Source organism: Hydra viridissima, unplaced genomic scaffold, assembly GCF_058129835.1.
Source record: "Hydra viridissima isolate aposymbiotic clone 2 unplaced genomic scaffold, HvirCarnegie_v1 scaffold_7, whole genome shotgun sequence".
Lineage (NCBI taxonomy): Eukaryota > Metazoa > Cnidaria > Hydrozoa > Anthoathecata > Hydridae > Hydra > Hydra viridissima.
In genome coordinates this window covers 12084365-12111406 of record NW_028324306.1, presented here as the reverse complement: position 1 = coordinate 12111406, position 27042 = coordinate 12084365, and the positions used below count along the sequence as shown (strand labels likewise).

At 28.8% G+C, this 27042-nt stretch overlaps 1 protein-coding gene across 5 annotated transcripts; it reads right to left on the bottom strand.

The window, feature by feature from the left end:
• Positions 1 to 1580: 1580 nt before the first annotated feature.
• Positions 1581 to 26296, bottom strand: LOC145184473 (chromatin remodeling protein domino-like). 5 transcript variants are annotated; one of them, XM_090093869.1, is made up of 45 exons: positions 25256 to 26296; positions 24798 to 24938; positions 24466 to 24625; positions 24207 to 24289; positions 22900 to 23015; positions 21522 to 21673; positions 21012 to 21182; positions 19568 to 19608; positions 17596 to 17703; positions 16831 to 17145; positions 16335 to 16445; positions 15792 to 16043; positions 15497 to 15633; positions 15271 to 15337; positions 13856 to 14291; positions 13470 to 13657; positions 12871 to 13115; positions 12554 to 12756; positions 12300 to 12354; positions 11718 to 11832; positions 11399 to 11595; positions 11027 to 11276; positions 10625 to 10741; positions 10421 to 10474; positions 10031 to 10249; positions 8773 to 8808; positions 8296 to 8420; positions 7987 to 8064; positions 7682 to 7838; positions 7538 to 7582; positions 7141 to 7269; positions 6274 to 6321; positions 5840 to 5917; positions 5606 to 5748; positions 5357 to 5480; positions 5103 to 5207; positions 4948 to 5008; positions 4704 to 4873; positions 4278 to 4449; positions 3843 to 4076; positions 3338 to 3687; positions 3053 to 3203; positions 2618 to 2976; positions 2323 to 2529; positions 1581 to 2162 (listed from the first exon to the last, which is right to left on the bottom strand). In XM_090093869.1, exons 1-45 carry the CDS (start codon positions 26288 to 26290, stop codon positions 1899 to 1901), a joined length of 8004 nt encoding a protein of 2667 aa, XP_089949995.1. In that variant the 5' UTR covers positions 26291 to 26296; the 3' UTR covers positions 1581 to 1898. The 5 variants fall into 5 exon arrangements, with proteins under 5 accessions (XP_089949995.1, XP_089949996.1, XP_089949999.1 ...); XM_090093870.1 differs by having other exon boundaries at positions 2618 to 2967; XM_090093873.1 differs by having other exon boundaries at positions 1766 to 2162; positions 2311 to 2529; positions 2618 to 2967.
• Between the last annotated feature and the right edge of the window lie 746 nt (positions 26297 to 27042).

The window sequence follows — 27042 nt, the reverse complement described above, 5'->3', positions numbered from 1 at the left end:
TCAAAATAATATTTTTTATGTTATGTGATGCAAAAGAAAAATACCTATACTAGCGTCTAGCGGTCAGAGCCGTATTAGCATGCTTTAGACATTAATTCTAAATTTGTTATTACAAAAGTAACGAAATTGAAAAATTTTGAAATAAGGAGAATCCAATTTTTTCCTTAATATAGGAGAGGCCACTGCAAAGTGTAAAATTTGATAATCACAAAACAAGCATTTTTTGGCCGGGGGTTAGAAATTAGATAAATCACTCCATTTGTCGCCATGTGACTTTAAATTAACAATTGAGGAGTACAATTACATACATTACTTTATCTTAATCTGAATTCATCTTTAAATATCTCTTGTCTTTGTGAAGAATAAGGAAAGTAAACACATCTGTGAAGGCTTTGGTGGGAGTTGATTTAAAAGGATCAAAAAACAAGTAAGGAAATATTAAAGGGAGGCTGGCAGTTGGTGGAGTAAAGACAACTAAGACAACGAGAGAGCAAAATAATGAGGAAGTTCTTCAAAAAAGATCCCTAAAAACAACATCAACAATTGAGTGCTGATGATTAGAAACATGCTGTTTGGACCTACGAGTCAAAATTCTAATTTTTTGGTTAAAAAAAGAGTAAATATGGAATAATCACAACAGAAATGAGTTTGGGTTTTTTAAAAAATCATGCTATTCCTTTGAGAAACATTCATTTTTCAAGAAGATAATGATCCCAAACATTCCTCAAAGCTTTATAGAAATCATTTAAGTGCATTAGAAAATGATAAAATAATTGAAAGAATTATTTGGCCTCTCCAATCACGCGATCTTTCCCCTACTGAACTTTTATGAGATGAATTAGAAATGTCAAAAAATTAATGGTCAAGAGTAAAAAAAGTGGAGAAAGTGGCATAAAATAGACTTTCAAAACTTGGAAAATTTGTTATGCAGAATTTTATGAATATATACAGCGGTTATTGCCGCTAAACGTATTAATATAGATGAGAGCAAGTTATAGAATTCATTTTTTAATGTAACTTTAGTTAATACTGATAGAGCATATATTTCAAGTGATTTTCTTTTTTAATTATTCTCCTCATTTGTAAGTAAAAAATTGAAAACATTAAACAGTAGTGTCATTCAGGTAATAAAAGATTCTAGTAATAATTTTAATGTTTGTGAAACCCACGACAAAAAACCAGTAATCCAAAGAGGAACCAGAGTATTCTTCGTGATCAAACTTTTGTCCAATTTATACATGCATCTCCCGTAACAGTTTCTTCCCGTAAATCCAGAAATAGAACCCTATATAAATTTAGCTGTGGTTTGTGGTCTTGTCACAGACCAGATGTTTATATGGTTTGATATGAAAATTTCAAAGAATTGTTATTCCTAAACTCCAACGAACCATAAAACTCCTTTATCGAAACATAAAACTTCTTTAAGTACTAATTTTTCTTTTTTACTACATACCTAGTTTTGCGAAATGAATCGCTCCAGGAAAACATGCAAATATGTTCCGCAGGCATGGAAATAGTAGGAAAAAGAGTTCACAATGACTGCAGCATCAGTAGGGCGAGCAATAAATGATTTTCGGAAATATCACTAGCGCTAATACATATCTTATTAGTTTATTATACAGCTGTTTTTTTTTTAAATATGTAATAAACAGTATACAGTTTCTTTGTCAGAGAATTAAAAACAGATTGAGATAAATCTTTACTTATGTTCAACCGCTCAAAAGAAAAAAAGAAAAAAAAAAAAAACAAAAAAAAAAAACATCAATATGTTTAAATTTCGCCCTACCCAAAAAATTATTTTTGAAAAGGGATAATCGTAAAATACACAAGCGATTCAAGCAATAGGCTATGGAATACGAAACTGCTTTATACTCAGTCTTAAAAAACTCAGATTTAATTCACTTTTGCTGACTACGGGTTCTTGTACGCATGCCTAAATTATGTTCATCAACTTTATCTTCACTGACGGTAATTTCTGCGTCGGTCGACTTAATATCAGATATCTCTTTCTCAACAAGCACGGTTTCTGCCGGTGTGTGTTTTTCGACGATGGTTACTTGCTTCGGAGATAATTGCTGAGAAACTTTACTAGAATCAACAACAACAGGTGGCTTTAATTGAACTTGTACTAATTGAGCCTGACGTCGCATTTGTTGACTAACCTGTATAAAAATACTGAAGGCATTTATTCATGCGATATCTAAAAATTGAAATATGTACAGTAACCTATATTATTATCATTAAAGTCTGAGCTGCTTTTAGTTAATAACTGATTATTGAGAATTTTTTTTGTAAATTACAAATTCTCACATGTTAGTCTACCTGCTGAGCTTGCAATTGTATAGAAGTTGCAGTAGATGGCGACGGAGAGGCCGATACCGGAGAGTTCGAACGAGATTGAGATGCTTGCAGTTGAGCTTGCGATACGAATGCCTTTACTTGAGATAACTGAGCCGGTGTTGCAGATAAAACTTGTTGACGTTGAAGCTGTGGAGACAAATGGCTGCCAGGTTGCAGCTGCAGTTGGACCTTTTAAAGTGAAAAAACTATAGGTTAACTATTTCATATGCTACAAAATTTAGTAAGTAATAAAAGAAAGAACAAAAGCATAACAAACCTGCGGAGCTTTTGAGGTTGCAGCTTGTGTTGCAACAACAGTTTTTAATTGTTGTTGTTGTTGTTGTTGTTGTTGTTGTTGCTGCTGCTGCAAAACTTGCTTTTGTACAGCAGCTTGAATATTAAGCTGTTGCTGTTGTGCCAACGAAGAAGCAACGATGAGCTGCTGCGGAGACGCAACAGTTATTTGCTGTTGAGAAACGATATTATTTGGCTGTTGCTGTGATTGCATTACAACATTTCCAGTCTGCAAATTCACTTGAGCTTGCATAGTTTGCAACTGCTGACCAATACGCTGTTGATTGGATTGTTGATTAATCATCGCGCGGAGTTGTATTTGTTGAGGAAGACCTAGAGTAACTAAAATGTTACATATGTATCACAAATACTTGCATTTAAATAAGTATTTACATAGAAAAACAAGATTTTAATCTACCTTGAAACTGACCAGATGCCTGAGTCAGCGTTGGACGCAATAAAATTTGTTGGGGAAGAGAGCTTTGTACAGTTGCACCTTGCTGCAGTTGATGTAATTGAATCTGTTGCCCAGATGTTTTTAATGTCTGTGGACTGCCTCCTTGTTTAACCTGAAATGCAAAAGTTCTTACCTACTTTATTAGTATTTCAATGACAATCTCACATAAGGTGATCTTAACGGGATATTGTTGACATTTTATAAAGCTTTAAAATTACAAAATTTTATCTAATTTTGAAAACTGACTTGTGTCATGACTAACTGAGCTTTTGCTTGAGAAACCATTGTAGTGGTCACTTGCTGAGGTTGAAATTTGAGTTGCTGTTGAAGCTGAGTGTGTCTCTGTTGCTGAAGCTGTTGAAGTTGCTGTTGCGTAAGTTTCTGACCAGCTAGCATTTGCTGTATTTGTGAGCTAGATGCAAGCTGACCTCGCTGTTGCAATTGCTGAAGCTGCTGTTTTTTCAAAGCTTGCTGAAGAAGCTGTTGCTGCTGGGCTGTAGTTAATGTTTGAGTAACAATTTGCTGTGGCACAGCCCCCCGAATTGTAGCTGGTGCTTTCATTGTTTGCACTGTTATGCTGCCTGATACTGTTTCATCTGTGAAAGGAAAAAGACCATAAAAGTGAATCTTTTATACTTTAAATAAAAATTAAAACAGGTATCAAAAGAAGGGGAAAAAATATCTACATATGTATACAAACTTTGATTCATAGAATTATTCTGAAAAACCTTATTAAAAAAAAAAAAACAACCTTGTTGGGCTCCACTCACTACAACCGTCGGTTGTTTAGAAACCTGAGGCTGTTGCTGTTGAACAAGCTTTAACTGCTGCTTGTTTTGTTGTTGCAAACGTTGTTGTTGAATTTTAAGAAGCTGCTGCTGCTGTTGTTGTTGTTGCTGCTGTTGTGCAGCTTTTTGGCGCAAGAGAGTAATCTGTTGTTGCGTGAGTGCTTTTCCTTGAATAAATGGCTGTGTGGTTATCAGTGCTGTTTAAAAAATACAATTACATATGGCTGTTAAAAAATACAACTATATGTAAAAAAATACAATTGTGTCTGTAAAAAATACAATTATGCATCTGTGTTATTTAAAAAAATACAGTTATATGTCTATCTGGTATCAGTGCTGTTTAAAAGATACAAATCAAATGTTACATAAAATGAATTGGAAACAAATTTTAAAATTACCAGGTGTGCCTACAGATGTTGCTATAGCAGTACCCCTTTGAACTTGAGCAACTAGAGTTGGTGCAATAATTGATGAAGAGATGGTAGCTACTGCTTGGACCTTACTTACTGAAATGCCAGAAACACTTTGCTGGCTTGATGTCAGAATTCTAGCTGTTGTACCTATTGATGCCTAAAAAATACAAGCAACATATTAATTAATAATCCTAGGATTTTATCAAAACTATTGAAATACAGCATGTAACAAACCAGTAATATATTATACTAAAATATTTAATAAACTCATAATTCTTCATTTGATAATTTTTTATTTAGACTATGCTAATTTGCAAATAATGCTAATGGGTTTTTCCTTAAAGAAATTATAAATTACAATTTCCTTTAAAGAAATTATACTTTTAAAAAGATTTGAAAATTTAAACATACCGGTGTCAGCTGGGCTATAGAAACTGTATTTTGATTCAAGTTTTGCACTTTACAATTAATTGTTGCAAATGATGTAGCAGTTGTGTTTAACAAGACATTTGCACTTGAAACTGTGGGAACAATTAGAGTACTACCACCAACTAATGCAGTTGAAGTAAAAACCAGATTCCCTAATAAACAAGTTTTGGAATAACATTTTGGACTAAATTTTTTAGAATTGTTGCAAAAGCTAATAACACTTTACCTCTTATGCTACCTGCATTGTTAGCAATGCCGACAGCAGTTACTTTCACTAAATGACCAACCTAAAGTGTATTATTTACACATATATAAATAGTATATTGAACATAATTAAGAAATGGTAAAAATTCTAAATATTTAATGTTTTCAAATACTAACATTAGAAACATCAGATGTTTGCGTAGTTCTTGTGGTCAATGTAATAGACCCTTGTGATTGGATAGTTGTGCTGGTAGCTGATTGATTTGGTTGTATTTGCTGTGCCTAAATTAACAACTTTTTAAAACATTTTCACTTCAAGAAAGCAGTACATTAACTAGCATTCAAATAACCTAAAATAAGAGGAAATTTAAAACTCTTTAAAAAAAAAAAAAACTCTTTAAAAAAAAAAAAAAAAAAAAAAAACACTTTACAGCAAGAGCTCTGGCTTTTTCTTTTGCAATACGTTCAGCTCTCATACTAGCAAGATCTTTTGGATTCAATGGTTTTTCAGCAGACAACGCCCCATTTGTAATAAAGCTTTGCATACTTCGAGTTCTAAGTAAAAACTTCAAAAAAATTACCTTACACTTTATCTGACTTATTATTATTCAAATAATTGTGTGGCAACTGCACAGTTTAACTTGAATATATGCAATAACACAATTGACTGAAATACTTACGTTTGCTTAATAACTGGCTTTCGTTTTAAAGCTGCTTTTTTTATCAGTTCAAATTTATTGTAATGCATACCAAATACACTCTTTCCATTGTCAGCAGTAAACTGTGAATAAGTTTTTGCTTGTGGCTGTGGTAAAGGAGCAACCTAAAAAGGACCACTAGAATTATTAAAAAAAATTCTGAAAGCAAAAAAATGCAAATTGATTTTGTCAGTCAAGAAAAATAAAAAATCTTACTTTAAGTAAAGGGACAATAGGCGGCAACTTTTTATTCTTCTTCAGCTTTTGTTCACTCAACTCATTGGTAACCATTAACTATAAAACGAAAGCAGATGTTAATCAGCTGGATACATTTTTCTTTCTGAGGCTTGCCTTTAAATCTTAAAAAAACTCAAGTAATCTTCCTTAAAAATAAAGTAGCAAGGTTTCTAAGTATCCTACTAAACTAATTAAAGAAAAATTATAACCAAACCAAATAAAAAAAAATTAACACTAATAAAAGCAAACAGTGCTCACAAGATTTCATATAAGCTTTCATATTTTTTTTTTTTTAACTAAAGATTATTATGTATAACTTAAGTTAAAGCTTGAAGTATTGACCAAACCCCAAGGTTGAATGCAGCCATATATTGAACTTTTTTAGTAAAAGAAACTTTGATTAAAATATTTACCTTGCCTTCCTCTCTTGGAATAATTACATTCTGATATCGATCTCGGCACTAATGACAGAGAAGCTTTTTTTAAAAAGTTATAAATATTGTGACATGGTTATTTATATAATAACAACCACATGGTGTTATATAATAAACATGAAATTATCTGCCAAAAAAGAAAAAACAATTCTCCCTTTTCATAATTTCTCACTCCTTCATCACCTTTTTTTACTGAGTATATACTACCTATCATAGTGTGTGTAATGCATGCATGCATGGATGGATGGATGGATGTATGTATGTATGTATGTATGTATGTATGTATGTATGTATGTATGTATGTATGTATGTATGTATGTATGTATGTATGTATGTATGTATGTATGTATGTATGTATGTATGTATGTATGATAGAGGTTCTATGAGGGAAGAAAACAAAATTTAAGTACATCCTATGTTTATAACTGGTTTACAAAAATTGCTGTTGGAGATAGAAGATTGCGAGATGAGCTACATTCAGATTGACCATCCTGATTTATGTGCTCAAGAGAGATTCTCGAGACAATTCTCTGAGTTAGTGCATCATAAAATATTTAGAGTAAAAATATTACTTAAAATATGAATAAACAAATCAAATTTATTAACACATTTATCTTACTAAATTTTATGCATTTTTCTTTAAACCATTATAGTTGTTATTTCACATTTTTATGTCACTCTTTTTTTATTCTTTAATTATATTGTTATAGTAAATTTACTCTGTTATCTTAATAATTTAAAGCAACGTTCACACAACACAAATTATATGTATGAGATTTGATTAGCAATATATTTTTAAGTAAGCAATATAATTATTAGCACAGAAAATATTTTTTAAATCTTTACCTGTCGGGATGAGCGATACAAACTGCTAGTACCATTCACCAAATCTGCTGCTAAGTCCCAGTTAACAGATCGACTCTGAATAGTTTCACTGGTTATATCAACAGGAAGTTCTGATAATGTATTGACAGTCTAGATAAAAATATTGACAGTCTAGATAAAAATAAAAACATCAAGTGAAATATGAAATGTTTGTCTAAAGAGCATGATAACAAAAAAAAGTTTATGAAAACCTGATATGCTAATTCTTATTAGGAAAAATGTTTAAAAACTTAAAAAAACAAAACAAATTTCATACCAAATGATTTGAAAACCAAATAAAACAAAGGCTAAACTATTAAATGATGAATTTTCAAGAAAGTCAACACAAGCAAATGATTTTTAATAAACCAGTTTTTACCTGCAGTAAAGCCCAATCCTCACTTATTAACCAGTCAGGACCACGCTATGAACAAAAGTTTAAAAAACTGGTCAGAACAAAACAAATGAGTGTAAAGAAATGATATGTGCAAGGATTAAACAAAAATTTAAACAACAAATTTACTTGAGAATAATCTGGACGTGACACTACAGATGATGGTAATGATGAGGCTGCCATGGCTTTTTGCTTCAGTTTCTGAGATTTTTTAAACTTACTTTTACTACTAAGTAGTTCTAATGCTTTCTTATCAAAAATCGATCTCGGTTTAGTAATTCGGTTCCTACAAAAAATAGAAGACTAATAATTCAAGTTACAATGTAATTAAGAAAAAAACTATGAGTTATATAAAAGCAACAAAATATCTCAAACTGTGAAAAACATTACTAACTTAAGCCTAGAAACAAGAAAAGAATTCAAACTAAGCATACCTTTTTTTCTTAAAACTACCTAGGTAATGTGTGCGAGAAGTGTTTCTTTTCACAGCATAAATATCCACCCCATTTTTCCTAAATAGAAAGAAAAGTTTACATTTTTTAAATGAAGTTTATTTTCCCTGGAATATTTTAGTTAAAAAAGAAAAGCTTGGGAAATTATATCCAAACATAGAAGTAGTTGAAAGTTTATGTAACTAGCAACAAAATTATTGTGACAAACTTGTTCTAAAACAGTATTTATCACTTTTCTAATGGTAAAACCAGAATGGTTTAAAAAGAAAAGAAAAATTATTATAGAATTACTTTAAGAAATGTGTGGGAGGCAAGTGGTTTTCAGGTATTGGCTCAGTTTCATACAAAAAACATAAACATGGATCAACAACTTCCTCATTCTCTTCTTCCTCTGGAGGAGTAGGTGGCACCCACATCTAAATAAAAAAGTTTAAAAAATCGTCACTGGTAATACTAGGATAACTATTACTACTACTGAATAGATATTAATTTTTTTACTGTAGACAGTAGACTAATGATTTGTTTAAGAAATGTATTTTTTAAAAATTGAAAGACAAATATTTATTCTTTTAAATTGTTAACAACAAGTTATATTTACAAGCTTTTATCATAAAACCCACTGGTGAACAACATATTTCCTGAAAGGCCCTGTAATCTCTACTTGAGCATAAAAGAATCATTAAGCAGCAATAACTAATTGTTAGATTGAAAAAAGAAAAAAGAAAAAAGAAAAAAGAAAAAAAAAAAAAAAAAAAAAAAAAAACTTACTGGCATGGGTGATCCTGTGTAGTCATCGATGTACTCCTTAAATAAACACAAATCTTTAGCTGAATAGATAATCATAAAAACCATTTAAAAAATGATGAACTGTAGAATTTTCATGAGGAAAAAACTTACCAAATGTTTAACAATGTCACCTCTTGTTTTGTTACCAGATTTAAATGTCGCTCATTGTGTTTTAATTACACAGGAATAATCATAAAAGAAGTACCCTTGAATTAGTGTTTAAAATAATTTCACAGGATTATAATGGGATGAATGTTCAAACAAATGAGATAATATCCAACAAGCAGCTTCTCGTCTCAAAGTGATTCAGTGTGCAATAAACATGTGCTATTTCTTAATTAATGAATGGCAAAAGGCAAAATGATTGATTAAACTGCAACCAACACAAAGCACATTCTGAATGGAAAAGACAAGAAGCTCCTTGTTGCCATCCATAAATAAAGAAACAACACAAAAATGTATATAAATAAGGTTTCTTTTCACACAAAAATTACACGTTAATGTGACGACAACTTTAAGAGATTTAGCTAAACAAAAACCAATCATCGTCAACAAATTTAGGACGAGGCGTCCGAGAGCTTCGTCTAATTTCCCCAGTATCAGGAACAGGAGAAGTCATTAAACAAGTGCTGCTTGCTGAACTGGTACCATTTGTTTGAACTATTAAGTGAGATGCAAGTTGAGGTGTTTTAACCTTCTCAATTGAGTTATTTACATTGATTGGAATTTTATTAGGAAGTGTTGTTGAAATAAAGTCTTGTAATGTAACTGCGTGGATTTTAGGGGATAAAACAAGAGGTGGATCAGTATTTGGTGTCATTCTCTGAGTATCCTTTGATGAAAGAGAGTCTAACTTAGAGAATTTGTTTGATTCTAATGATGAAGTTGGGCTGCCTGTGGAATACTTTTCATCTTTATATTTAAGTTTTGAAGCTTTACTGCTAACTGAAGAATTTGTCGTGTTAACAGGTTTGCAGTTAGATATTTTTATTTCCAATTCAGTGTTGGTAATTTTAGAAGCAGATTTAGAGGAATTTCTTTGATTTTTAAGTTTGGGAGTTATTTTGTCATTCTTTGCTTTTACTGCATCAGCTGCAGTTCTCTTAATTTTTTCAATATTATTGTCTCCTAACTTGCTAATTAGTGGAAGAACTCGCTTTCGGAGTTTCTCTTGAGGACTTAAAGGATCTTCAACATTAATTTTAACAACGTCAATTTCAACATTTATCTGATCAGTCACCTTTGAATAGGTTGAATCCCGAACATAAGTAAACAACATTTCATCTTCTTGTTCAGCATTACGTTGCTCTTCTGCTTCTTTGATTAAACGCAAATGGTCAAGTTCCCAGTCTTTTTTTGCCTGCTCTAGTCTTTTTTCTGTTTCAACAACCTCATCATTAACAGCATACATTTCTGTGCTCTCTACGAACTTTAACGCCAGCAATTCAATTGGTCGCAACTGGAAGTAAAATAAATAATCATTTAGAATGAATAATTCATCTAACTAAAAACTTCAATAGAAGTGATAAGAACTTTTTATTTTACTTAAATGTAATAACCAATATATTGTTTTCTATATCTAAGTAAAGATATTCTAAAAAATACAGAGAATATTCTTTAAAAATCCCACCTGAGACTCTAACTCCAAAAGATCTTTCTCTACTTTAGACAATACATTTGAAGTCTAAAAATCACATATATCAAGTTCACATATATCATATACCAATTTCCAAATAAATAACAACATAGGACCCCATCCCCATTCCAGGTAGCTAAAAATATTTAAAATATTTAAAATCATACTAACAGAATAGTGCCAATGTCTTAAAAATACCTTTTCATTTATTTCATTATTCACATTTTCAGAGAACTCTACCATGTCAAGCTCTTGTTCAGCTTTAGCTTTTTGAGCAGCAACTGCATCTTCTTCCTCTTCTGCAGTTCCCAATACCTTTAATACAATAAAGAAAGCTAATTAAAATAATGCTTCTTTTTAATGTAATAATAATAATAATAATAATAATAATAATAATAATAATAATAATAATAATAATAATAATAATAATAATAATAATAATAATAATAATAAAAAAAAACTGCTTTCAGGAATTTAGTCATAATTGATTTTTAGTTTTTCAATAAACAATGTTTAAGACAATATCAAGTGGTAAATAAGATACCAAGAATTGTAAAATAGGACACAAATTAGAAAACCGTATATTTAAGTAAAAATTACTTGTTCATAAGCATTATTTGGTTGGGCAACATCAACTGCTATTTGGTCTCCTGATGAGATGTCATTTTTTTTAAGTAGTTCAACTGAACCAAAAATATTAACAGACTCTGTATTAAAAAGTTCTTGTACAGACTCTTGCTTAAGGTATGCTGTATTGAAGTTGCCTCCTTCAATCGCAATATTTCCAAGCAAACGCTTTTGTTGGGCTTTTTTAAGGATGTTCTCTTCAACGGTTCGTTCAGAAATTAACCTAAATTTGTTTTATTATTATTAAAATACAATTCAAACTCTATAATACAACCTAAAGAGAGGAAGATAAGTGAAAGAGAGCAAAAAATGCAACAAGATGGGATACTTTCATTTTCATTTAACCTGTATATATGAACATCTCTAGTTTGACCAATGCGATGGCATCTATCTTGTGCTTGAGCATCCATTGTTGGATTCCAATCACTATCATAAAAAACCACTGTGTCAGCACCGGTCAAATTAATGCCTAAGCCTCCACTTCGAGTTGAAAGAATGAAAATGAATATTTTATCATCTTGATTAAAACGCTCCATCAAGATCTAATAAAAATAAATAAGGGTTGGAGGCTTTCTGAAAAACTTATTCCCTTAATGTAAACAGAAAAAGAATAAACTATTATTCATATTAAAGCTTTTTTAGAAAATTATTTCCAGTGTCTAACCTGTCTTTGCTCAACTTTTGTTGTGCCATCCAATCGTAAATATATATATCCATGATAATTTAAAAACCTTTCTAAAACATCTAACATCTTTGTCATTTGGGTAAAAATCAGCACCCTGTAAAAAAGGCAAACAATCATTAGAGTGACTGCTACTACTACAACTTTTATGGTACCTGTAGACATAGTCATTATTGGTACCTGTAGACATAGTTATTATTGGTACCTGTAGACATAGTTATTATTGCAATGTTATTGATCATAAATGTGGTAGACAGTTAACATCACTAATACAGTGAATATTAAAATGGCAGCAATAATCTTCACTATGGGACTATCCTTTCATTGCTCATAATCACAGTAGTGATTACACCAATAGTTACAATGGCTATGATTACTTTAACTGTAATTAAAGCAGTAATAATGACTATGGCAATGGTAACAGCAGATGCAATCTATTTTAATATCAGAAGAGCAAGCTATACTTACAGTAGCAATAACAGATAGTACAAATACATCTCATAGATAAAATGTAAAAACACCAAACTCTTGGTACTTAATGCAAAAAAAGAAAGCGCAAAATACCTGTGTTTTCCAACTTTCAGACGACGCAGTAATTCATTTAATGCTTGAAGTTTACCTTATTGAAAATAATTATGTAAAAATTTTTTATAAAAGAACCATGAAAGTTTTAAAAAAATTTAAACTAATAAACTTGTACAAACTGGGTGAAACATCAAACAATCAATGGGAGTTTAAACATACAAGTGCAAACAAAATTTTTTAGAAAAACCATTTAGAAATTTCTAAAAAACATTAAGATAACAAACAAACTTTACCACAGTCATACTGTACCAGCCTGGTCTCAGGGAACTGTATTAAAGACATTATTTTTAAGGGATAAAGTAAAGAAAATTTGTTTCCAACTGATGCAGTTATATCATTAATAAGATTTTTTATATTTTGAACTTTTGAAGGTGCCGGATGACATACATGTAGTTTAATTGGAGAAGAGATAACAGGATGAACAAACAATCCAAATCTAGATTATGAAAGACAATTAAAAAATGCTTATTTTGAACTTTGAGGATGCATAACTAAATTTAATAAATATGCTAAATACATTTAAATCTCAATTCATAAAATTTAAAAATACCTTTCTATAACATGTTGTAGTTCTTTTACTCGTTTTTTAGGGGACTTAACCATATGTTGTAGTACTTTGCACTCACAATAAATACCTTTTACAGGGAAGAACATTTTTCCTGTTTCTACAATACTTAGTTTAGTACGTAAATCCACACCATATAAAGGATACAAAGAACAATGTTGCTCATTAAATTGAGCTAAACTTTGGAGTCGACTTGCTAACATACTATCAGCTTTGTGTTTTATGTGTTCCTAATAAAAATCGGAAGGAAAAAAATGTTTTTAGGAGTAATTGTCATAGAGTCAACTTAAATAAAAGCATCCATTTAAACAACTTTAACATTTAGAAACAAAAAGTTTGTTGTTGTTGTTAGTATTGCCATTAACAAATCTATCATTAAAACTACCTATCACCAAAAATATTCTAAAAACAGCCATCAAAACAAGAATAAAAGTAAAACAAAACAAAACAAAAAAAAAGGATATAGAATTTCAGATGACAAAACCATTGTAATTTAGTAGAAATGTAAAAATTGTTATTTGAAGTACCTGATGCAATTTTCACAAATTTTAATAAATAAACACACAACAACAATAAAATCATACTGAAAAAAAGGGTGAGCTTGGATCAGGAACATAATCTTCTAATAACTTCCTATTAAAGACAGGTGCAAACTTGCGCTTTTTTGCAACTGGTGAATAAAAAATATCAGAGGATTGTTCATTATCAACATTAGTGATATCAACATCATAGCCATCTAATGATTCCTCTACTTGCCTTGTTAGAATATCTCCTACAAGTATATAGTTTAACTATTAAAAATAAATCTATATATATATAAAACCTTCATTTTTTAAATTCAATTATTATCAAGAGTTTTACATACTGACATGTCCTTAACATACATATTTAATGGTGAAAACAAATGCAACTTTATAACATTTTACTTCAGAAAAACTATTGCATATTTTATATGAATCAATCATCTTACCTATAGAGGCACACCCAGCAGTTGTCTGAGAAAAGTTTATAATATCTAAATAACTTCTATTGGTTTCTACATCTAAAGGGCTTGTTGATCTTGATTTATTCTCAAGGGTTTTAAAGACTGAACTTGAATTTGAGCAAACATTTTCTTGTTTCACAGTTGAAACATTTACATCTTCCTTTGGGAAAGTTACAGTAGAAGTTATATCTTCAATTAGTGTTTTCTGTACTTTAAGCTCAGAAATACGACGAGCTTGAAACGCTCCTAAATTCATTTCTGAGTTGATAAAATTAAAGCTCCACGCACTGATATCAATACATTCAAGAGGGTCTTTTATAAAAATATTATCAACTAAAGAAGCAGTACTATAGTCAATTGCCTCCATGACAAATGGTGAAACAGTGGGCCGTAGTTCAAACAAATCTGGATGATTGCAAACCTAATTTAAAAAATACCATTAATTCATTTAATCTATTAGTGAGTAGAAAGAATTGTTTTTCAAAAAATAGAAAAACACAAATAAAAATGAAAACACTTTAAAAAAACAATAAATTAACAATAAAAGACAATTTTAGGTAACTTCAAAAAAATGTCTAAATAATTGATTTAGAACAAATAACTGTCTTTACTAGGGAACCCAATCTTGGGATACTGATATCTGAGTGGATTTTTATAACAATTAATTCCTACATTAGTAAGCATAACTCCTAAAAAATAGAAAAATTTAAGTTTACATAACAAATTAAAAAATTAGTAATATTTTGTCAAAAACTTTGCTTTTTGTACAACTTTTATATATTCAACAGGCCATTGATTTACTCATATGAGGGATTGGTGGATGTTAACAACTCTTTAATCTTAATGCAAAATACTACTTTAAGAGCTATAAGTATTGCAAAAGTTGTTTTGTCAGTACAACAATTATGTGTTGCTTATGGAATTAACTCACTACATCTAAAGTATCTTGCAAAAAAATCCAGCTTAATTATAAGAATCATTCTTTTTAAAAAAAGATCAGAGCCAATTTACTGATGTCAAAGAAAAAAAACCTTTAAAAGCTTAAATCTTTAAAAATAACTATTTGAAAATTTGAGAAATATTTTTTACTCAAAAACAAATTATCACTTTTGAGTTAAATTTGTCTGTCTGAAAATGCTAATTAGTCTTTATGTCCAAGGGTTCTTTATATGCTTAATTAAATTTGAATGTTTTGCATACAATAAACTGTTTCTTGTCCTATTTTACGAGTATTCTAAAAAATACTTGTAAAATAGGACAATAAATAAAAATATATAAATTCATTTATGTACAAATTGTTGAAAAATTGATCCCAAACTATTGTCCTGTCACAGGATCAATATTTTGGCTTGAGATCTTGCTTCCCTAAGCTTCACAGAAAGAGTTAGGAAAAAAATTACCTTTCTGAGCTGCATAAGAATGTTGATAACGCTCAAGAAATTGCCTGCAGCTATTGTTTCTTTTGTTCTGAAATAACAAAGTTTTTCAAAGATTTTAAATAACATGCTGTAATAGTTTTAGGATAATTTCATAAAGTAAAACTGACAATATTAGATAAAATAAAAGTTCTATCAATACTATATTGCTCTGTCAATAATTTACTTATAGATAATTAATTCAACTTACTTTGTTCTCCCCATGAATTCATCATATAGAAAGCGCTGCCTTTTTGATAAGCGGCACATAATAACATGTTCATACTTTTTTGGCATTTGAAGTTCAACTTCTGATTTTAAACGTCTTAAAAGAAATGGCCGCAATACCTATATCATAAAATAACGTAAAAAAAACAAGCAATAATCTTAATAAATGTTAAAAATACATCTTAGTATTGACAAATTAAGTATTATAATACTATAAATTATGATAAAAAATAAAATAGAATAAAAAGATAATAAAGGAAAAAATAAATTGAACTCACTGTGTGCAATCTCTTAATAATACCCTCACTATACTCTCGACTTCCCTCGATCATTCCAGTTAGTGGATTTGAAAACCATTCTTTAAAATCTTGATGAGATGCAAAAATATTGGGCATTAGGAAATGCATGAGTGACCACAATTCCATAAGACTGTTTTGAAGAGGAGTTCCAGTTAGAAGTAGTCTACGTTGACTATTGAAATTTAATAAGGTCTGCCATCGTTGTGATTTAAAATTTTTAATATTTTGAGCCTAAAGAGATTTTGTTAGAAACATTTTTTTTTTAAAAAAAAAACAAACAACTGAAGCTAAAAATTAAACTAATACCAACCAAAATTAACAATATAACAACATAAATTAACAATATATTTTATATAATCCCAATATACATATATTTTAATGCATTTAAAAGATAAGCATATTACAACAGTTCAAAATCAATTTTGAAAACCAACATGTGGCAGGTTCAACTTTAGCCAATCAAAGTTATAGGTGAATTTTTACGTCATAAACTTTAATAATAGAATATTATTAGAAACTTACTTCATCAAGAATGATATACTTCCACTTGCGCCTTTTAAAAGCTTGATGATCCTGAATAACTAATTTATAAGATGTGATGCATACATGAAAAGCATTTGATTTACACCATCCCTAAGCAGATGAGTACAATTAATTAGATAATAACAGAACAAGTTATACCATATAACTTTTGACATCAGTGTGAATAAAATATTACAATAGTATGGGAATTTAATTTGTGGTTTCTTGAAAATAAATTCAAATCTACACATTAACTCATTAGTGAGTTTTGTAAAACTATACAGCAAATTTATATAGAATGTTTAACTTTTAAAATACCCACACACAACATTTGATAAACTTAATAAAAAACTTTCGTATCATATTTAGGTTGGCAAAACAGATAAAAAAAAAAAAAAAAAGGTCATCAGTTTACTGAGAGTAGAAAGCCTCATCAAATACTTTTGTCAGAACCAACATTAAATTAAAAAATGTGATATAAATGTAAACTACTTACAGCACGCTTCATTTTTCTTTCTTTCTGTGTACCAAAATAAGTTAAAATTTTAAAACCAGGACACCACTTTTTTAATTCAAGTTCCCAATTTAACATAACACTAGTTGGTACAATAATTAGATGTGGTCCCCAACAACCCTCTTCACATGCTAAATGTGCAAGAAGTGCTATAGTTTGAATGGTTTTTCCGAGACCCATTTCATCTGCTAATATTCCATTGAGTTGCTTTGAATACATAGTAACAAGCCAGTCAAGACCAATGTGTTGGTATTCTCTCAGTGGATATTTTAAAAGAAATGGGACACTTGTTTTCACCTACAGAGATTTATATTAACTATACAAAAAGTGAAACAGTATAATAATAGTAAAAAAAACCAACTTAAACAAAAACTTGCAGTTAGAAACTTCAACCTTTTAAGCTAAGATTACTGTATATAAACTACTTGTCATTTGAGAATAACAACAAAATCATAAATATATATTTTCTTTCTCCTAAAAAACTTTAACTTGTAAAGTAAAAAACTGTAGTATATTTTTAAAATATCTAGGTCATTCATAATAAGTACTAATTCAACACTGAGAAGAAAAATATTCATAGGTCTATTTTTTACTAAATTAGTTCAAAACTAGCATGACCAAAAACTTAATGGTGAAAATCTGCTGTATGCCTATAATATTTATCATTTAACTCATAAGATTTCATTTGTTAAGCATACTATTTTTCAATAGTTTTTTAGATGCATACAAATTATATAAAATATTTACTTGAGCTGTTGACAAAGTAAAGCCTTTTGGTTGCAGACTTTCAGCAGTTGCAGCTGCATCATTTAGTTCTTTGTTAGGAACAGTAACTTTATCTGAATCTTCTTTCTCCTAAAAATAAGCACATAAATTTTAATAATTTTTATTATTTACAACAAAATTTCTCTGTAACAAAAAGATAGAGCCAAAGTTTGAAAGAAATAACTATACTTAAAAATCCATTATGGCTGATTTTTTTATCACTAACTGATATCTCAACTTTGTTGATTTCTAATCAAAGTATATTTTTATAATAAAAAACAAAAATTAAGTTCTGTTTAAAAACCAATGTGGGCACAATCAATGCAGATCACTGGCTACCATAACAATGGTCACTATAATCCCTACATTAGCATTTCCAATCGCTTTAATCAGTAATAAGTAATTTTTATGACAACAATCAATGCAGTATAAAGTGCTTACAATAACTACCATATTAATAACCATCAGAATAACACAGTTACAACCAATAGAGTAGATGTCTCCATAGTAACAACTGTAGCATCAACTATCATATATTTAGCAGTTATTGTGGTATCAATAACTGGTAACAATAACAATAATTAGCTACAACCATTTTCATTGTTGTTAGAGTATTTGTACCACTGAGATTGTGATTTCAGTGGTAAACTATAGTGGTTTTAACAGGACAATCAATTCTTTTGATTAACAGAGGGGTTATGATGCAAAAATTCTTTTAAAATGACTTCATGATGATTCTCCAATTAAAAATATTCTGAGATCCCCATCATTATATTACATTGAAGCTTCTTGTACGACTTTTTTTTTTTTAAATATTCGAGATAATGAAACTAAAAAATACCCACAAGCACAGTCAAGTAGAACTTTATCTATGTTTAATGTTTTAAGAAGCACATTAAATCAAGTAAACTTTTGTTTTTTTGCTCCTTAAGAAAAATGGAGTTTAATATAGTTATTAGTAACAGTTTGAAAGAATTCACATAACAAACAACTTATGCATAGTAATCTTTTAATTAGCAAGGGAGCTATATAATGTTCCTGATAAATTTATCATATAAAACTAAACACATGTTCTGATGTTACTCAATAGACTTGAAAACATTGTTTATGAAATTACCTTTAGTTTAGCAGTATTAGATGTTATTTTTGTTAATATTGATAATAGAGGAGTTAAAAATATTTTCTAAAATGGTTCTAATGCACTTTACATCAACATGAAATGTTTCATACCTTTGTACAGGGTACGGCAGTGATTACGGAATAATTTTTGGCTAGGTTTTGTAATGTAAATAAAAAAATTCAGAAGTTTGTTTTATTAATTAGTGTTCAACAAATGTCTTAGATTTGAATAAAAGTGTGAATAAAAAACATTTCAGTTAAAAGTTTTATAATGAAAGCCAAAAGAACTGAAGTTTTAAATTTGATTAATGCGGGTTTGCCTGAAAGTGAAGTGATTCATATAATTGGAGTGTCTAAAACTACATCTTACAAAGGGAAAACATGTGACAGTGCTGAGAGTCCAAATGGCTTATCCAGTGCACAAAAAAATTGATAGAATATTCACTGAAAAGCTTAAAAAGTATGTTGAAAAGAATCCTACAATGTTCATCAGAAAACAGCAAAACTGTTTAATGTTAAATGAGAGGACAGTCAGAAGAGCTCTAAAATCATTTAAAAAAGTCAGTGCGGCTTGACCTACATGCCAACTTTTGACAAAAAGACTAAAAACTTTGAGATCGGAGCAATCAAAGAAGCTTCTGAACCAGCTGAAAAATCATGTTTAAATGCTGTGTAGTGATTAGCCTGTAGTTTAAACACTATTTACAAGTCCTAATCATTAGCAATCAGTATATATAGAAAATATATTGAGAAAAAAATGGAACTTTTCAAGTTACAACATTCTTATCAGCTCACATATACATAACATCTTGAAATATGAAACAAAAAGACTTACTGATGTTGAATCCTTTATCAACGCACTTAGAGGTACCTCATCTATAAGTAAAAAAAAAAAAATTATTTACTATAAGTACTTATAATTACTAAAGAAACAATTTTTACAATATTCTTTTTTTCATCATTAAAATAAACTATATTTGAGGTTCATCAACAAATAATTTTATTTTCTACTTTATTTTTCTAACAATATTTCAATTGAGCAAATAGTTTGTGGGTCATTTTTTTGGCACAAAAACTTATTTTGTTAAATTGTTCATAAAGTATTTATCAATATAAATGCCATTGAAATATGATGTAATAAAAATTGCAGAAACTTTAGGAACAAAGAATATAGTCCACAATTTAGAGACATCTTAAAAATATCAAAGTGAATAAAGAACAAGTCTAATAACAAAAATATCTATAAATTCCAGTTAATAATACTAAATTATAAATAAATAGAATTTACAAATATTTTCCAATCATGTTAGAACCTCTAAGAAATGTATTAAACATTGATGCTTATGTTATATAAATAGAATCCAGTTCTAAACCATTCTCTTACATTCCAACCTCATATCTAAAGACAAACGACTAATATGTATTTTACCAAATATATTTCAAATGGAGTTTTCTGATTTTAGACAAGTATTTCAGGTAATTTCTGTGTTGAAGAAGATTCCAATGGTATATAATATGCCTACATCATTTTTTCAAATCAAAATTTGCTTCCAGAGGGGTGCATAAATCTATCTTTTACCTCAGGTATGTTTTGAAACAGTGAGATGATTGCCAGCCTGGTGTGGAACTCAAGATGAAAAAGTAAGTTTGACAAAAAATCATAATAATCATGATAGACCAATTACTTGAGAGCTTCGAATTAAACTAAAAGCTGCAGAAAAACAGCCTTAGAAAAAAGAATAATAACATGATATGAAGTGAATCTGGTACTGATTGAGTGTTATTTCAAAATGTATGCCATAAAATCTTACATGAGGCATAGACATATGTTCAAAGAATGTTCAAACAGCGATTGAGTTTGCTGAGCTCTTGCCAGAAATAACATAGAGGAAATATACTTCAAAAAAATGAACTATGCATTAATCAATCTAGATGTCTTTTGAAAACACATTCAAGTTTTTTTTTTTTTTTCAATCAAAATCATCATATGGATCAAAATAGATACATTTTAGATCAAGATCTTATTAAAATTTTATACAAATCATTAGCAGATCCACAGGTAAGATGGATGAAAAACTATTGTTATGTACTTTTCTGTTAGAAACATCAAAACATGCAACTGTGTTCTTATAGAACATAGTTGCATGTTTTGAATGCATGTTTCTGAAGTTTCTTTTTAAAGATGGTTACATTTTTTAATTATCACCTGTTAAAAATTTAAAAAGAAAAAAAAAAGATTTTTCTTGTTCAAAAATTTAAGATTACTTTTCTTGTTCTACCTTTACTAGATTGAACATCACTACAATTGCTATTATTGTCATCATTGTCATCATTGTCATCATTGTTCTCATCATTTGAATCACTTTCTGGATCAGAAAGAATTAAACTTGTATCTTCAATATTGTTTGAATTACCATACATTTTTATCAACTCGCTAATAGGAAGTTCACCTAACAAAGTAAAAATTTTCTTTGGTTAGTGATATGTGTTCAGATTTGTTCACCTCAGACACTGTTTTGTTTTAGGGTAATTATTGCATTATTTCTTTGAACTGTATAAACTCTTTAGTTTAAAATAAAATCAAACTGTATAGAAATAAATGAAGGTACACTACCATGATGGATTACAAAAATTATTGTAGCTATATTATGAAACTCAAAATGAATAATGACAGCAATGAAAACATGATTTTAGTTTACCAAAATGATTGAAAACTTCAATTTTAACCATAAAGAATTATCTAAATTAAAAATACAACCAAAAACTCTAATATCTAAACAAGACTTTACTATCTTTTTGAAGTTGTTCAAGTTCTTCCTTATGATCAGTATCATTGTATTTCTCTTCTGCATCTAGAGTGTCTTCAACATCTTCTTCATCTTCACTTACAATATATTCATTACTTTCCACTTCACTTGTACTATCACCATTTTCACTTTCTCTATGATAAAACATTTGATAATGTTTTCTATTATTACTAAAATTTAAAAACAAAGAAAAAAAGGTTTAAAGATAGAAGCTTTTATGTAAAATGTTAAAGATTAGCTTTTTCTTCTAAATAAACTGTTTTTATATAAAAAAAAAAAAAAAAAAAGCTACATCATTATGAAAAAAGAAACATCACATGATTATAAAGTGTAGCATTTTTTATAGATGAAGCATTAATTTATTCTTGTAGCAAAAGTATAGAAAATGTATATCACTAAGTTAACCTTCATAAATTATACTATTATGAACTTACTGTGAATATAACTTGTATTTTATTTTCAAGATTATAAATATAGAAAACAGATTGAATTTTACTTAAAAATAGCTAGCTACACTGATGTAAGCCTCAGGACTGCAGGATACAAAATAAATTGCTACTAACTTACTAGCTTATTTAGTGCTTAAAAATCAATCTAAGTGGGTAACTTACTCTAATAAGTAATAAAATGTAATGGCACTTTTAATAACAAGTCCTAACTTAAAACCACAAGAGAAGATATTTCAGTAAATAGACATCAAAAAACTTGGAAAGACTGCTTTAAAAATCAACATTTTATTTGTAACAGGACTCTCAAATTAAAAAAAAGTTAAAATTTCAAATTTTTTTTTTTCTTTTTTTTTTTTTTAAACTGTAAAGTTAAATAACAAGAGTCTTTGAATTTTGCCATGACACTGAAAAACTGCTTAAGTAAATACTAAAGAAACATTAGTGATCTTGTTAATTGCTGCACAACTTTGTTTGAAACATTTTTCTGTTTTCAATCAAAAATTCTATTTTTAGCTCTTTTATTGTCATCATTTATTACTTTTATTATCATATTTTTTAACATTTCTGTGAAATTAAGTTAATATAAACTACAAGATATTTGTTATGGCTTTTTTTTTTTTTTTAAACCAAAACAAAGACAAAATAATGCACATCTAGTATAAAAGAAAATTAGAAGTAAATGATAGTTAAACAACCTAGGCTATAATCAGAATATTGTAATTGATAAAACTAATCTTGAAGAGGGCTTGAACAAAAGTTGTCACTGTTGACAAAATATGTCAGAACTAAAGTACAAGCTAAAACTTAGTCATTTATATTCATGTTTATTGGCTTTAGTAAAATTTTTAAATTTCAGTGCAACTAGATAAAATTACTACCCAGTTTATTCAATCACAAAAAAGTTTTGTTACCTTCTCTTTTTTTTACCAATCTTGTTAAGGATATCTTCAGGTATACTGTTTATTAAATCTTCTATCGGCATTTCACTTTCTCTTCGTAAAGTTTCCAATTCATCATCATACTTTTCCTATTAAACACACATAAAAAAAATTTGTTTATAGCATAAATCTAATATTTTTATAAAAAATATATCTTTTTTATAAAACAGTTTTCTTCCAAGAAGTTCAATATTATAGTATCAATTGGAATGGGCCTAAAAAAACTTAAATATCTAGTTTGTATTCTTGAATCTATTTATAAAATAACACCATTAACTTAATAAAATACATGTGTGCTAGGAGTACACATGTATTTTTTTTTAAAGTTAATGATATTGCATGCAAAAATTTTGTCATTTTTTCTGTAAATTTTATTTCAAAAAATAATTTTAATTATTGTAGTCATAACAAAAATAATTTCCATTATAATCGATGACCTTTTACCACCTTCTAGGTAAGTCTTGGATACTATGTCTGTAGATAGATATTGATTAGGACTCAAAAAAAAGATATGAGGAGATTTTTATTGTCTTGCTAGCTTGTTAACAGGCACTCTCTAAAAGAATAATCAAGTGAGTGAAACAACTGGTAACCTGATGGAGCTAAGTCTGGTGAATAAGCAGAATTTTGCATTACCTTTCAGTAACTATTTTCTGTAACTATTTTTAACTTAAACTTTACTGAGTGAGAAATTGAATTGTTCAATAATTGAACTATGTTTCTTTTGCTCAACTCATATGTAACCCATTTTCCACTTCTTTGAACTTTCCTAATTGACGCAAATGTTTAGAAGTGGTTGATTGATGAACTTAAAGCTTTTAAGCTAATTCTATTGTTGTTTGACATGGATTTTCATTCAGCAGCTTTAACAAATCCTCAGAGTATATTTCAAAAATAACAAACTATCTTCATTTAAAGAAAATAGTCATATTAAAAGAGGTATCTTCACTAAAGAAAATAGCCATATTAAAATCATAAGAAAAAATTCTTTTTCAAATCATGTATAAAACATACTAATTATATTTTAATTTCCATAATTAACTTAATATTAATGTTTGATGACAAAACTTTTGCATACTTTTGAAAAAAAAAACATTTTATTATTTTGATCATATTGTATTATTGCAGTGCTATTTAATTGGTGAAGCTGTTTTTATGTGCACTTTCAAATCATTTTAATCGTTTTGTTCATTAATAATATTTTGAGGATCTTTTAACATTCTGCATAAAAAACTTGTAGTAGTGTCATTTATGGCCTAAACATAAAAATATACACATACGCTATGGGAATTTTCTTCTTCTTCAGCTATAGTTGTCTCATCATCATCAATATCAGAGTCTGGTTCAAATTCATCATTTTCACCTGATTTTAGTAAACAAATTACTCTTAAATTTTAAATCACAAACAAACTTCATTATTAATAAACATATTGCCTGCCTAAAGCAACTAATTAATTTACCAAATGTAAAAGAAATTTAGCAATTTAGCTGAAGTGTGACTTACTGCTAACTAAACCTAAATATTTTCTGAATACTCACTTAATTTTGAGGAGAAAGGTGATGATAAGGCTGATTCTTTCATTCCTTCAACAAGCCAGGATGAATATTTTTCTGTTTGATCAACTATGAAATTTAAATGCAAATCTAAAGCTTTCTTTCGTTGTTCCTCTTGACGACTTTGTTGTTTATAACAGGCAACCTGAAAAATTTTAAAAAGTTAAACATAATTAAATTTAAAAAAATGAACTGCTTCTAAGACTTAAAATAAAAAACAAAGTATAAGAACTTTCTAGACTTTAAAAAGCTGAAAAAAGTTTAAAATAGATCTCTTGAGGTTCAATAAAATCAATTTAAAGAGATTGTATGGATACCTTCTCTATTTGCTGCCAGAATATTCTCACTTCTTTAGCAATTCCAGCAGCTATTCTTCTTAATCGAGCCCTTTCTTCATTCTGTGCACGCCTATTTTGAGTAGCTTGATCCTGATGATACTTCAAAATTGCTCTGGAAATCTAAATAGAAGCAAAAAATTTAATTATTCAGGGGGTGAAATAATATTTACTCACCAACTGAATACCACTGTATGTTAAAAATTATTGTAAAATTGATAAGATAACATCATAGAATCAAGCTGATCTAACTTATATGTTCAATTTTATATTTAACATTTACTAGTTATAAAGGAAATTAACATGTGAAAGCAATTTTAATATTGATTATAATATTTCACTCTATGTAATGTTTCTGGTTGTAAATTGAACTTTCAATGATTCTTATCACTAAAAACTATTTCTCTTTATAGGTTTTTTTTCAATAGCAATTACCACACCTTTCTACCCATATTCCTCTTCCACTTTTTTTCTTGTGCAAAATCTGCAGCCAGCCATTGCATTTCTTCCAATAGAAAATCCCAATGTGACTTTTTTCTTAGTGGTTCATATACTTTAGGCAGACGACTTAAAGACCATAGTCCATTTTTTCTCAGTTGTGAAACTCTATCTAAAATATCAGATTCATGCTTCACTTGACCTGCAATATCCTCAGATGCCATGTCAGAACTAGGTTGCTGAGAATTAGAAAGTTTTGAAGAATCTTTTGGAACTATTGATTGTTCATTTATAAAAATCTCTTCATGTTTTATATAGTCATCATTATAAGTCAAATTCATTGGAGTATGCTGCTCAGATTTTATTATGCTATCATTATTGGTTAACTTAACATCATTGGGAATAATTTCTGAAAAAAGTAAGTTCATGGCAGGAATATTGTCAGGTGAATTTGAATTACTAAATGCAGATTGCATTTTTATTGACGGTGAAATAGTGTTAGTTGCAGTTGGTGTCGAGAAACTCATACTTTCATCTAGTCGAAATGCATTTAGAAAAGAAAGGAGATGTGGATTTGGCCTAATTTTCCAAGCTGGATAATCAACCATATTTCCTCCACTCTGAATAAAGAAAAGCTCTTGTAATCTTTCACGAAAATCACACTTAAGACTTTCAATAGCGTCTTGGTAATGTTGTAAAACTGTTTCACGAAGCTGATGAGAATCCAACATGTCATCATCAAAAGGTTCTTCTTTAACAACTGATTTAAGAGATGATACAGGAACAGAATTAGAAGTCATAACATCAAGTATTACATCTTGATTCTCCTCAATAAAATTACATTTTTCAAGACTTTTGGTAGAGGCTGTGTGTGGAGAATTTCCATGAGACAAAGTTGATATATTCTGAGTAACAGTTGTAACAGGTATAGTTATAGAGACAGTTGAATTCAGCTGCTGCATATTTTTTGTAGTTTGCCAGTTGTTCATTAGGATAAAAATCTTTATACATTTCTGATACCAAAAAAAAAAATACATTAATTGAAAATAGAAAAATAGAAAATGCATATATTTTTGTATTAAAACCATAGCACTTGCTAACAATATATTGTAGCAATATTATATTTATTAAAGTTTTTCTAGTTCCTTTTTAAAAATTTGAGGTTCATCTGTAGTGTATATGAGAGTAAAAAATTAATACCAATGTAATGATTATGAATATTTTGTTTTAACTTTTGAATGATTTAAATAGGATAAATTTTAAAGTAACAATTGGAGCAATTAGTTGAAAGGTACATCTACATTTATATATATATATATATATATATATATATATATATATATATATATATATATATATATATATATATATATATATATATATATATATATATATATATATATATATTCACAAATTAAAACAGAATACTCTTAATCATTAAGTTGGTATTAAATTTTTACTTTCATATGTCTACAAGATGTGTATGCATTTAAAATGCTCATAAAACAGAAAGTATACGACATCATTTCATAATCTTTTCAAAATCTTAAGTTTAATAATACTGTTTAACTTTTAATTATCGACGAAAAGATAAAATGCAGACAAGAGTGGGTAAAAATTGCATCAGTTTTAGGTTATACTCTTTCTAACTTTCCGTATTTCATCGTCCATTTTACTTATTTACGATCGACCGCTTAACTTAGAGATTATTTTAGTGGGAGTTTGTAGTAAAGAACAATAAAAATTTCAAAAAATTAATTATAATTTTTTTTTATTAAACCCAAATTTA

Excerpts from the sequence above, each read along its gene's own strand:
- LOC145184473 (XM_090093869.1), bottom strand. The coding sequence starts at position 26,290 with ATGTATTTTTTTTTTTGGTATCAGAAATGTATAAAGATTTTTATCCTA. Across the intron at positions 24,939-25,255 it reads AGAGGAATATGGGTAGAAAG|ATTTCCAGAGCAATTTTGAA; the intron begins GTGTGGTAATTG and ends GCTTCTATTTAG. Across the intron at positions 5,208-5,356 it reads AAAAAGCCAGAGCTCTTGCT|GCACAGCAAATACAACCAAA; the intron begins GTAAAGTGTTTT and ends TTGTTAATTTAG.